Source organism: Helianthus annuus, chromosome 12 (genome assembly GCF_002127325.2).
Source record: "Helianthus annuus cultivar XRQ/B chromosome 12, HanXRQr2.0-SUNRISE, whole genome shotgun sequence".
NCBI lineage: Eukaryota > Viridiplantae > Streptophyta > Magnoliopsida > Asterales > Asteraceae > Helianthus > Helianthus annuus.
This window is the reverse complement of record NC_035444.2, coordinates 132,326,814-132,340,089: the sequence shown is the minus strand read 5'-3', so window position 1 is coordinate 132,340,089 and position 13,276 is coordinate 132,326,814. Positions and strand designations below refer to the sequence as shown.

The 13,276-nt window shown below is 34.7% G+C and overlaps 1 protein-coding gene across 1 annotated transcript; it reads left to right on the top strand.

Moving 5' to 3' along the window:
- The first annotated feature begins 4,471 nt into the window (after window positions 1-4,471).
- On the top strand, window positions 4,472-12,797 carry LOC110895681 (purple acid phosphatase 3). Its single transcript, XM_022143006.2, has 7 exons — window positions 4,472-4,711; window positions 6,672-6,828; window positions 6,928-7,035; window positions 7,286-7,410; window positions 10,430-10,558; window positions 11,290-11,357; window positions 12,356-12,797. The coding sequence occupies exons 1-7, from the start codon at window positions 4,529-4,531 to the stop codon at window positions 12,570-12,572; spliced, it is 987 nt and encodes a 328-aa protein (XP_021998698.1). The 5' UTR covers window positions 4,472-4,528; the 3' UTR covers window positions 12,573-12,797.
- Window positions 12,798-13,276: the final 479 nt, after the last annotated feature.

The following is a 13,276-nucleotide window of genomic DNA, read 5'->3' as shown; positions in this document are numbered from 1 at the left end:
TGGGTTTGAAAGGGTGGGACTTGCTCGGGTTCGTCTTGCAACCTAAAGCGCGTCGGCTCGCCAAGATTCGCTCGAACCTTGGGTCTTACGGGATTTTTCTTCGTACCCGAACCTCTTTTTTTCGAACCCCCACCTCTATTGCTTGAACCTTCCATGTTTGTTGTAAAATTATTTAGAATGAGTTGGAGAGTTTGTTGATTTTTTGTATTGAGTGTGAGAATAAAGGTTGGATTTTATAAAAAAAAGGGTTCAAAAAATAAACCCAAACGGTCAAAATATCCCCAAACGGTAACTTTCCAACGTTCACTTTTTGAAATCAAAGCGTGATATTTACAACGCGTTGTAAATATAACGCGTGATATTAACCGGTGACGGCGGTGTTCCACTCTTTTCCACGCATGATATGGAGGCTATCACGGACCGCCCCGCCTCCCCTGATGGATTACTATACCTTCCTGAAAAGTCAAAACCTATGATGAACATAATACTAAACACAAGTTCTCTTTTCTAAAATGGATTACAGTAACTCAAAAAAGTTCATTATATGAGTGATTCCAAAGATATCCAAGTAATATTTGCACCAAACACACCATGAAATTGATCAAAAGCTTTATAAAGAAAATGAATATAGAATCTGAAAAGATCAACCACACCATGGCAGCTATGACAAGGCACAAATACCAAAAACCTGCTTCAAACAGGAATCAACAAATACTTTTAACGCTTTCACGTGTTTAAAAATGATATTATGTGGTGGTGGTGCTGTCCTCACAGTGGCAGTGGCGGTGGCCGGCATAGATGGTGGTGGTGGTAAACTGAATTTATTTGAATTTGAGTTTTTTTAAGGTTAAAGATAATGTGGTTAAAAGGGTAAGGGGCTGTTTGTTTACCTCTTAGTGAAGCTCTTAATGGTTCAGACCTCTTACTGTTCAGCACTTAATGGTTCAGACTGTTTGTTTCACGAGCAGATGTCTGAATGGTTTAGACATTTGCCTCTGAATGGTTAAGATTTATACAGAGTCTGAATGGTTAAGACCTCTATTCTGAATTGGTCAGACATTTGCCTCTGAACGGTTAATCATTATCAGGCACTTAATGGTTCAGACCTCTTACTGGTTCAGCACTTAATGCTTCAGACCTCTTACTGGTTCAGCACTTAATCATTCAGATGTTACCAAACAGCCCCTAAATGAATTAGAGAAAAAAATGCCCGGATAGTTTTTATGTTTTGTTTCATTTTTACTTATAGTCACTACACTTCTAAAATTACAACTATAGTCTCCAGCTTTTGCACATTTGTTTTTAAATAGTTCTTGAAACGGATGTAGGTTAGTTTTTGATGTTAAGTGAGTGTAAATGACTAAAACGTCCTTACTAATAAATAGTTAAATTATCTATTTAATCATCTAATATTAAAATAAAATGGAGGCCCACCTTTCACCCATATACCCACCCCCTCTCCCCCTACACTGTTCTTTCTCTCTATCGTTTTGGGTGCACCACCCCCAAATGCAATCACCACCACCCAAATACCAATAATCTAAATCTATCAAACATCTAAACATTATCTTCCTACAGCCAGATATATCCAATTCTGTTTATTCTATATCACATGAGCATAGAACTGCAATGTGTTCAATCCTAAATATCTCATATTAATCATCATGTTTTTTTCCTTTTTTAGTAAAAAAAAGCCATCCAAATTTCTAAATTGATAAGATAAGCATTGGGTACTATAACTGATGAAACACTAGATAGCACAACACTATTTAGCCGGGTTGTCTCGTATAAGATGGTTCAATTTTTGTTCTTCACTCGACGAATGATTGATTCCTCTGAGATATCCTGCAAAACAAACAACACCGGTGACTCATTACAAGGAGGAGAAGATGAGGATTCTCCTTGTAACCACCCTCCGGCGTGAGAATAAGTAATCACTTTGAGAATAAGTGTGTGTATATAGTGAGTGAGTAAGAAATCCGATCCTTAAACCTAGAGGTTGAGTCTTCTAGTTATAGACAAAGAATTATGAAGGAAGAAGGTTGCCAGCTAGTCGTTGTTTGCCAGCTGTTCGACCAGGAGGAATATCCATTCTGTCCCCTTTGGTGTGGTCAGACTTGGAGGTGACGTGACACATGGTTATTTGCTCCAGCTCAGCGTTCTGTCGTATTGGTTGTCAGCCTGTCCCATGAAGATCTTGCGATCGGCACGGGCGCCCTTCCATTGGTGCCACCGGTCCTGTCGTCTTTTTTGTCTATTTAGAGCATCTTCTTGTCACCAGGTGTCCTCTTCCAGAATCTTCTAGAATCTTCTGGATGCTTTCATGTGGCAAGGCTGCTAGATTAGAGTGGTAGGGTCCCTCTGACACGTGTCCACCTGTGATTTGGGATCATACCTCCTCAAACAACTATGATATTAGATGATTCATATAATCTATTTTGGAAGTGTAACTAAATCAATCCAACTCATAAACCGAAACAAACCCAAAAACAGTTGAAACTGGCATGAATGAAGTCTGGTGGATCCTTAAAAGACCACCTTTTCAATCTTTTATTTTGCCTTTATGGTGTGACACATATATATACATATGATCATTTTTTCTAGTCGGGTCGAACGAGACCCAATGTTTGTAATAATTATATGCATATATGAAACGAGTAATATATAAAAATGACGTTGATGAGCCGAATTTAAACGAGTCAATTAATTACTTATCAGGTTTAAGCTTCAAGCAAATTTTATGGTTTGTTTTTGAAGATCAAGTCAAACTCCGGCTTAAACGGCCTAACTCGATTACACTAGTAGTAATTAGTAAATACGTAACTGCCTAGAAATTGTCATGGCCCACCCCATCCATACTGATTGAAATCATGTGCAAAGAGCCACTTGTATTTTCCCACCTCAACTGATTGAAGCATGGGCTGGGAGCCAAGCCAATTACAACTTGACAGCTCGGTTTGTACTTGGAACTCTTTAGCAACCCTACATATCCTATCTCAATCCGGCCATGTGGTCAGCAACACAAACTCAAAGATCGATTTAATCACAAAATTCAATGATTATGAATCAAATCATTTTGGATAAAAGTTCACATGACTTTGTACATTTGTGACCTTAGATACTTGTTTTATGAGGACTAGCCTACTACTTAACATTAATTTGAAATGTACATATGTTTATATATCTAAGCCTCTATGGTAACGAGCTTTCACGATAAAAGAGTGTTTTCTTTGGGTTATAAAATAATTGGAACAGTTATCGTGTACGATACCAACTTACGATCTTACTCACACATAATGAAATCAAAGGTGAATAAATTCATTAATGTAAGAACAGTACCTGAGCACGTCCTTGAACGGGATGATCCAACGAGAAGTGATCCGATCTTCGGTCTGCAAAACAAGACACCGTTATGACTCGTTACAGGAATGAGGTTATTCCTGTAACCACCCTCCGGCGTGAGAATAAGTATTTGTCTGTGTGAGTAAAGAGAGTGAGTAGAGAGAACAATGTGTCGTGCCTTTGTGATGAACTCCTCTATTTATACTTATGGGTGGTTTTTAGGGTTTCCCCATATTTTGGGAAGTCGGTTAGGTGACTCCTGTTTTATCGGAGATATACATGTACAGAGATATATGGGAATATCTTCCTTATTTATGATTTACTAACGGTTGGTATTTGACCCGGAATGACCGAATCGGGTCATTCCTCCACAATTAACATGTGCTCGAGAGGGTACTTGACAAGTAAAAAAATGGCAGACTGTTATACGAACATGTGAAACATGTTTTGAATGATCAACCGAAAGTTGAAGGAACCAATCCTAATATGCTAGCATTAGAGCTAAATATGAGCTTCAAATTTAGTTGGTTAATGTACTTTTCAGTTTGTGTGATGTTTGGTATTCGCAACTTTTGATTTATGTAATATTCTTTTCGTAATTTCAATTTATGAAAAACATTTAATTTATTTTAAGACAGTTTTTAAATATCTTTTATCACTTAATAATGTAATACAAAACAAAAAATAATTTTGTATAAAAGCTTATTGCGAAAAATAAATGTGAAAAGTGGTGATAATTGAAAATTAATGAACGTTTTTATAAGCTTTGGAGTTTGAAAATTAAAGAAATAAGTTTCACTGAAACATAAGTGTGAAAATCTTATATAGCTTATATGATTCTGGACAAGTTGATTTATGGGTGTTTTAATTTATTGGTTTGGATATAATCTTACGATAATTTTAATAAACGCAAATGCATGCATGTGTTTTCTTATTAAATTTGCAACTTTCTATTTTGTCTTTTATTAATTATTACAAAATAATAATATATACTGAAATACACAAGCTATTAAAATTTACCTGGATAACATTATTCATTTGAAAAATATTCACTTCAATTATTAATTAAGTTATATTAGTTAAGAAAAGTTTTATGTTGTGAAAACTATATATATACCCCTCATATTTCATCCTAACTTCACATCTCTCTCTCGGTCTCTAACTTCCTCTCCTAGCCTAACAAGCCATGGCTATGATCAAGTCTCTAGCCGTTCATCTGCTACTATATATGGTAGCAATGACGGTTATGGTGGCGGCTGATCTTCTTCGCTTCAAACATCCGGTGAAAGCCAACGGATCTCTCAGCTTTTTGGCTATCGGAGACTGGGGTCGCAGAGGACTTTACAACCAATCCAAGGTGGCTTATCAGGTAACTTTGTTTAACTTTAATCACATATAATTATTTTCCATAATCACCTCTAAATATGCCTCCAATCAACATGATTTATGATACTTACGTATGTGACCATGAATTGGGAAGAGAATAAAACATTGATTTCATGAGCTTTTGAAAAATTAGGTTTCCTCAAGTAGGTTTACGTATAAGTCTCTATTAGAATGTCGTTATCGATTAGCCAAACTCACTTATTCACCATTTAACGTATAATAATATATGTGTGTGTATATATATACACACACATGCATATGTATGTTTGTGCACACACATTTAAATTAGTTAGGTACAATTTTAAAGAGTTCGTATTAATTACGTTGTTTAACATTCTTCATGCCGGCCAATTTCAACTTTTACATAGGTTAATTTGATTCATTATGGATTCAAATATACAACTGTTATTTAGAATATATATATGTATATAGATACACATACACACAGTGGCGAAGCTTGAAAACTTCCACCAAGGGGTCGGAAGTCACCGGACCTAAAAGTATATATATCTAAATTCTTTTGTTTTTATAAAACCGGGGGTTCGAAAACATATACGAAACGTACATACATAACACTATCGAGCGAAAAGTTCGGGAGGTCGGACGCCCCTGGGCCCTTCATAGCTATGCCCTTGCATATACACATATGTATATTTAAATACACATAAACCATAAATAGAGAACTATAAGAATTATATATTATGTAATTAATTTAGACGTGATACATAAGGAATGACATTATTCGTGGAGTGCAGTTGGTTTTTCCTGGTGATTAGATGTATGCTAAGGGGAGTGGGGGTGGAGCGTTGAACTTTCGTGATGGCCTTTTTCCACGAGTGATACACCACCGCCACCATAGTGTATAACGCGTGCAATATTCCACGCGTGGATTTTATCACGCCGTGGAAAATGAAAATTGTGAGGGGACATGGGGGTTTATTTTTGGGTGTTATGAGTGATAGGCAATGACACTAAAAAAGGTTGTGAGTGATGGAAAAATGGTTGATGACATGGCGGAACTTGATTGGGTGCTTGTGAGTGATGGAATTCTATCACTAGTGACCACCCTCACCCCCCTAAGTGGACGTCCGAATTTTCAATTGGGGTTGCATCTAGTCACACAAATAAGGATCACTTGCTATTGCACTCGGTAAAACTAGTTAAGAGCTATGATTAGGTTTATGAGATAATCATAATAACTAAAGCACCACTCAATAACCATGTAGAAAGAAGAAATGAACTAATTAGTTAAATTCGCTATTCAATGTTTTTTTGTCACATGTATAGATTAATCGTTCTTAAGTAAGTTCAAATATCTCGTGGGTGTGATGAAATACTGTAGTAGACGTTACTTCATCATCTATGCACATGATCCACCGCCATTAATTATGTGGTTTTTCTAGACATATATTTAAAACTAGTTTTGTATTAAGATTTGTTTAATAAAATATGTTTTGAACATATACTTATATGAAGTTGGCCATTATCTAGTTTATCCACAAGGGATATTCTTGAGGTCCTACCATAATGTTTTATGGATAGAACCCATGCCATGTAGATTCGATTATATTATTTTATCAAAGAGGTAAAAAAAACCCAATATTGGAACATATATTATTAGCATTATTGATTTATTGAAATTGCTTTGTCGTGGTGTGTTGGTATGGTGACTCTTTTTTTCTATTTTTTTTTTGACGTGGTGTATTAGTATACTGTTCGTTTTGAAGACGAGTGTGGCAACCTTTCTATCTCTAGGAATAGAGACAAGGCCTGTCTACATCCTACCCTCCCCAGACCCTATAAGTAACTTTGATATTTGTGGAATTTACCGGATATGGTTGTTGTTGTTGTTGCTTTGTCAGGCATGTTTTGTTGAGAATATTTAATTTATATCGATTATATTTATTACAATAACTTTATAATATTGTTTTATACATTTCCAGATGGGCAAAGTGGGGGAGAAAATGGATGTCGACTTCATTGTTTCTACCGGTGACAACTTCTACGACAGTGGTTTAATTGACGAACATGATCCCGCCTTTTTTGACTCATTTACAAATGTTTATACTGCCCCTAGTTTACAGAAACAGTGGTATTCTGGTAATTAGTTACAACTGAAATTAATTTTATGTTTAAATTTCTTTTATGTATGTTTTTGTTTTACTTGTATTTTATCTTTTGAATATATTTGCTTTGTAGTGTTAGGGAACCATGACTATAGAGGCAATGCATTGGCACAATTGAGTCCAGAACTCAGACAAAGGGATAACAGATGGCTTTGCATGAGATCTTTTATTGTGAATGCTGGTACTTTATTTTATATATTTCACATATTTGGTAGATTTACTTATATAAAAGTTTTACAAGGTTTATACGTTATTAGAACGGACGTGAGATTTGGTCTTGTTATCGGGCTCAACTGTATACAAGATGATTTAGTCATCTAAGGTGACCAGAGACCAAAGTCTCGGGAACATCCTCCAACAATGAACCCAATTATATATGAATCATAATAATTCATAAATCTACTTTATACAAGTATTGTTGTGTTACACAGGAAAAGTGGATTTTTTCTTTGTTGATACGACACCGTTTCATGGGAAATACTTTTCGGAGACAGATCAGGAATACGACTGGAGAGGTGTGCTTCCTCGAGAAGACTATGTTTCAGAACTCCTAAAGGTGTGCATTTTGACCAACTGAAATTGTTTTGTAGCTAAATAAGGGGAGGGGGTGGTTATCACTTGGAACAATTTCATCACTCACAACATTCAATCAAGTTCCGTCATGTCATTAATCATTTTTCCATCACTCACAACCTTTTTTAGTGGCATTGGTCATCACTCACAACACCCAACAATAAACCCTCACACCCCCTCACATGTTCCATCACTCACAAACCATAACGCGTGAAATATATCACGCACATCATTCCATCACTCGTTGCATATGAAGGTGACGGTGGTCTTCTGCACTTCTCCACGCGTGATAGAATTCTATCACGGGCAAAACATTTACCACCCCCAGTCCCCTAAGAGAGAAGTAAATATTATTAAGGACTATAAGTACTAAGGGGGCATTTGGTTCGAAAGAATTTAAAAGAATTTCATCTCTTAAAGTGTTTGGTTTACATAATTTGATGGAATTGAAATCCAAATTCCAATCTTTATGTATTTGGTTGACAATCGAATTTAAATTGGAATTAGGCATGAATTCCTTCAAAATCCTTTAACTAAAGGAATTCAAAATCCTTCATATTTCTAAAAGAATTAAAGTAAATTCATTGGAATCTTTGACCGTTTCGACCCGCATCGTTTCGACGCGTACCGTTTTGACCCAAACCGTTTCGAATAGAACCGTTTCAACCAATACCGTTTCGAATCGAACCGCTTTGACCCGAACCGTCTCGACGCGACTGTTTCAGCCCGTACCGTTTCGACGCGAACTGTTTCGACCCGTACCGTTTCGATTCGAACCGGTGGTTTTGGGTGCCTGTGTGATGGATTCCAATTCATTTGACAACCAAACACAACAAAAATGGAATTGAGATTACAAATCCAATTGTAATGTTTAAATTTCAAATTCAATTCCTTCAAATTCTAATTACCCTACATATAAAAAAACAAGTTGAGGGAATAGTGCCAGGCAGCTTGCGTGACACTTCCCTATTGGACCACTCATTTTTAATTTAATTTTATTCTCAGCCTAAAATTACGGCGTCCTTTATTTAAAATTATGTTTTTGCCCTTAATTCAAAATAAAATTATATTTTTGCCCTGGCTCAAAATTTACGTTTTTGCCCTCAGTTCGAAAACCTATTTCTAATTCTACTTCCAGTTTAAATTTACGGTTTCGTTCTCCGTCTAAAATTACGCTTTTGCCCCCTTCAAAAAAATATGTTTTTGCTCCTAGCTCGAAATTACGATTTTGCCCCCAACTCAAAATTACGTTTTTGCCCATAGTTCAAAATAAAATCATGTTTTCCCCCATAGCTCAAAATTATGATTTTGCCTTCAGTTTAAAATTATGATTTCGTCCCCAGTTCAAATTTGCCCTCTGTTCAAAATTATGATTTTCCTCCTATTTCAAAATTTACGATTTCTCCCCCAATTAAAAATTATGATCTTGCCATCGTTTTACTTTTTTTTTTTTGCAAAACTATAGTACTGTTTTATTTTGTTTGGTTGACTCAATGTAACTTTTATTGTGTCAAACAGTTGTCTAACACTCGCTCATTGGTCCTGACAAATTAGTATTTTACCCCAGCTCAAAATTACATACATGTTATTGTTTTAATTTTTTTAGCAAAATTATGGTAGTGTTTTCGTTTAATTGGTTGTCTCGATGTATTTTTTTTAGATCGTGTTATAAGTAGTATGTACAAGTAACCTAAATACTTATGAAACTAAGAAATATTTGATTTAACGTCCTGCAACGCGGGCGGGCATACGCGTAATTTTTATTCGTTCAGGCATGTCTGGTACATGCTCATTTGTCCTGAAAATTTTCATTTTTTGCTTAAAAATATAGTCTTTCCATCGTTTTAATTTTTTTTAGTAAAAGTATGATAGTGTTTTTGTTTTAATTTATTGACTCCATGTAATTTTTTTTTGAGATCGTGTTATGAGTAGTATGTACAAGTAACCGAAACACAGACATACATGTTATGAGATAGAAATATTCGGATTATTGCCCCGCAACGCGGGCGGGGAAAAAACTAGTTCCAATACAAATTACAATTTCAATTCCAAATTATCCCGCGAACCAAACGCCCCCTAAAGATGGACAATGTGGAGATCAGGGAAGGGCTGGTGAAAGCCTGGTTCCGCCCAAGATCACCTCCACCCGGAACCAGTGTAAAAACCCCGTCAAATGGGGAATTCTCGCCGATCAAAGGGGCGAATAATTGTTTATATATCTTTTATTATGATTTATATTTAAAACATTTAAACATATATATTTTTGTTTATATATCTTTTATTATAATTTATGTTTAAAACATCCAAATGTATAATTAAAGTTTAAATTAAATAAAATAATTTGGGTTTGGGAAATATGGGGAATTTGGTACGACACCGCGCAATTTAGGGAAATAGGGAATGGTGTGTCACACAATGAAAACCGGGAAAAGCGGGACAACACCCTCCACCGTAATATAACCTTTTTTTTAAACTTTTTATAATATTTTCTCAATCTACTTACAAACTAAATTTTAAACTTGTTTAAAATAAAAAAAATCTTAATTGGTTCAGTCGCTTACTAGTATGATTATCATATATTTGAAGACTATATGTGTTTTTTACGTTAATATTATGTAAACTCTTTTATGAATTGACGTGGATGTTACCTCATGAATTATAAATTAAAAAAAAAATGTAGAGGTAAAACATGAGGAATATCACTTGTATTAAAGGAAATATTCATAAGAAATGAGGAAATATGTTAAGTCTCCTTATAGTATTAGCACGTATAAACCGCATATTAAAAACTTATGTCCTGTGTTTGTCGAAAACTGAGTTACCTGTGCCTAGTTTCCGATGGACAATCACCGATAGATTAGTGTATGTTTCCAATAGATCTGTCAGTCAATGAAAGTCATTTGTTTTGTAGCGTCTTATTTAATATATAATACTTAAATACTAATTAACATATCGTATTTATATGCGATCTGAATGAAAAAATAGCTACATTTAATATGCAGGATGTTGATGTAGCATTAAAAGAATCTAGTGCCAAATGGAAAGTAGTCGTAGGACATCATACAATATACAGTGCTGGTGTCCATGGCAATACAGAAGAACTTGTGGACAAACTTTTACCCATTCTTCTGGTATGTATATTATCCATATATATATATATTCAAATATATATTTTGATAAAATAAGTAATTTTATGTGAGAATGTAAAAAATAAGCCCACATTACTTAAGAGATTTCCTAAAGATGAATGAAGTCACTAAGTTTACCATAAAACTTTCACAATACAAATTTGGTCAGTAAATTTGCGACATATGCCCTCATTGTTACCTTTGCAACGAAACATGAGTTGTGCCATGTGTCATTTTGAAAACAATAATAATTTTGTTTTATAATAGTGACTTAAAAGATTTTATTTATTTTTGATGCAATTTGGATGACTTCTTAACAATTTATTGTCGATCTTGTTTTCATTTGAGTTTTATAATCTTACTCATTTTCCGTTTTCGTGAGATATATAATATAATCCTAATTATTATAAGTCTTCTGATGGGTTGTTTGGTGTTGCGTTTTCAAAAAAGATTTTGCGTTTTTAAAACTGTGTTTTGAAAAAGCATGTAGGTACATGCTTCTCCAAAACTGCGTTTTGAAGACAGATAATCACCTTTTAATCCAAACACTTTTTTAGATTATTTATGTTTTACAAACGCAATAATCAAATAATTACTTCAAAACGTAATCTCAAACACCCTCTAAGTGAAGAGTTGTGAGCATGGAAGTCATCAAACTAGAAATAACATGTTGCGTTTAATTTTGTTTGCTTGACGTCAACTAACCACATGAATCATGTGAAATCACCATCTAGGAAAATGACGTAAATCTATACATAAATGGACATGACCATTGCTTGGAGCACATTAGTAGTTCAAACAGGTGAACTTTTATTATCTTTTCCGTCCAATTTTACTTTTTTTACCGTTCAAAAAAGATTGTGACTCAAATATAGCTTAAAAGCTAGAAAAAAGCTTTTTCGAAATCGGCTAGTTTATTAAGGAGTCAAGCTGACTAACTCGGTTTATAAACAAGCCAAGCTCAAGCTATGATAAGCTCTCTTGTTCGCATGCTTGTTTAACTCTTGTAAGCTGTTATACGCCTAAAGTTTTAATGTTTATAAAGGTACAACCCTATATATTTATAAATAAACATATCTAATATAGTGTCTATGAACCTACTAGTGAATACACTAATATTAAATTTAATTTAAAAGAAAAATTACAAGTTTTTTCCTTTATCTTAATACCACTTATCAGGTGGTGCCATTTTTAACAAATTTTGACAAGTTTTGCCCTTTATAAGGAATTTTGTTGTACATTTTATCCTTTAGGCTTAACTTAGTTAGATTTTCTTGTTAAATCTTGTCATCCAAGGGTATTTTAGTCTTTTTACCCATTTATGTAATATTATTTAAAAGAATAAAACAAAATATTTTAGGGTTGACTCTTGAAATAAATGGGTAAAAAGACTAAAATACCCTTGGGTGACAAGATTTAACAAGAAAATCTAACTGGGTTAAAACTAAAGGACAAAACGTGCAACAATATTCCTTGTAAAAGGGCAAAACTTGTCAAAATTCGTCAAAAATGACACTGCCTGATAAGTGGTATTAAGATAAAGGACAAAACTTGTAATTTTTCCTAATTTAAATGAGCTTACTCGAGCTTTTTACTAGCCGAGCTCGAGATCAACTTTAGCTCATAGAGAATAAAGGAACGAGCCGAGCAAGCTTGTTTGACTACAAGCCTGAGCCTGAGCTAAAGATGGCTCGAGATCAACTTTAGCTCATAGAGAATAAAGGAGCGAGCCGAGCAACCCTACTTTGGACTCTAATACATTTCTAGTTGTATGCGTTAAATTTTTTTGTGTGCATGCAGTCAGCTTCAGTTTCTAACAAGCGGAGGCGGCTCAAAGGCATGGCGCGGTGATATTAATCCATGGAACCTTGATGAAATGAAGTTCTATTATGACGGCCAAGGTTTCATGGCCGCAGAAATAACTGAAAATGATCTTGTTGTGTCCTTTTATGATGTCTTTGGCAACATGCTACATAATTGGAGCAACTCTGGAAACTCGCGTCGCTCCGCCTGGTAGAACTTAATTACGCACATAACATCGACTTATTCGGGGAATTGAATATAAAAATCTGTTAACTATCAACAATCATTTAGACCTTGTCTATGATCTTTAACACGTGCACATGAGGTCTATGATCGTATAGTAAACTGATATGGATTTGTATTGTATGTTTTCAATTGCATCTTGGAGAAACGATGTTGTATCCTTAAATTCTTGTATTGAAGTTTCATTTTATGAATATATTTATGTTTTCAAGAGAAATTTAAATCCATGCAAGCATACTAGCTTGTTGATAGTCTGCCGTTGACTATGATGGCATCGATTAATAAATATCATATCATTGATGTAATAAAACTAGTACCTGCGTGATCTTGCAAGAAAAAAACGTATATTACAAAATTTTGAAAGAAGTTCATTAATTTAATGTATTATTAGATGAAATCACACATACGGCTAAATTGCATTTTAATCATTTAAGTTACAACAAAATTTCAGGTGATGTTTTTTTTAGCTGCAAATTTGTATCACTAACGGACCACTGTAGTATCATCGTGTCACTAGCGGAACCACCCGATCATATCTATCTCCACTAGGCATAATGCGTTACAACAATCCAGGAGGAAACTTAATAAATGTGGGAAAAACCCTCTTATGGGAATTAAACCAAGGACCTATTGGTCGCAAAGTCTTATCCCACTCGCAAGATGCCACTAGGCTAT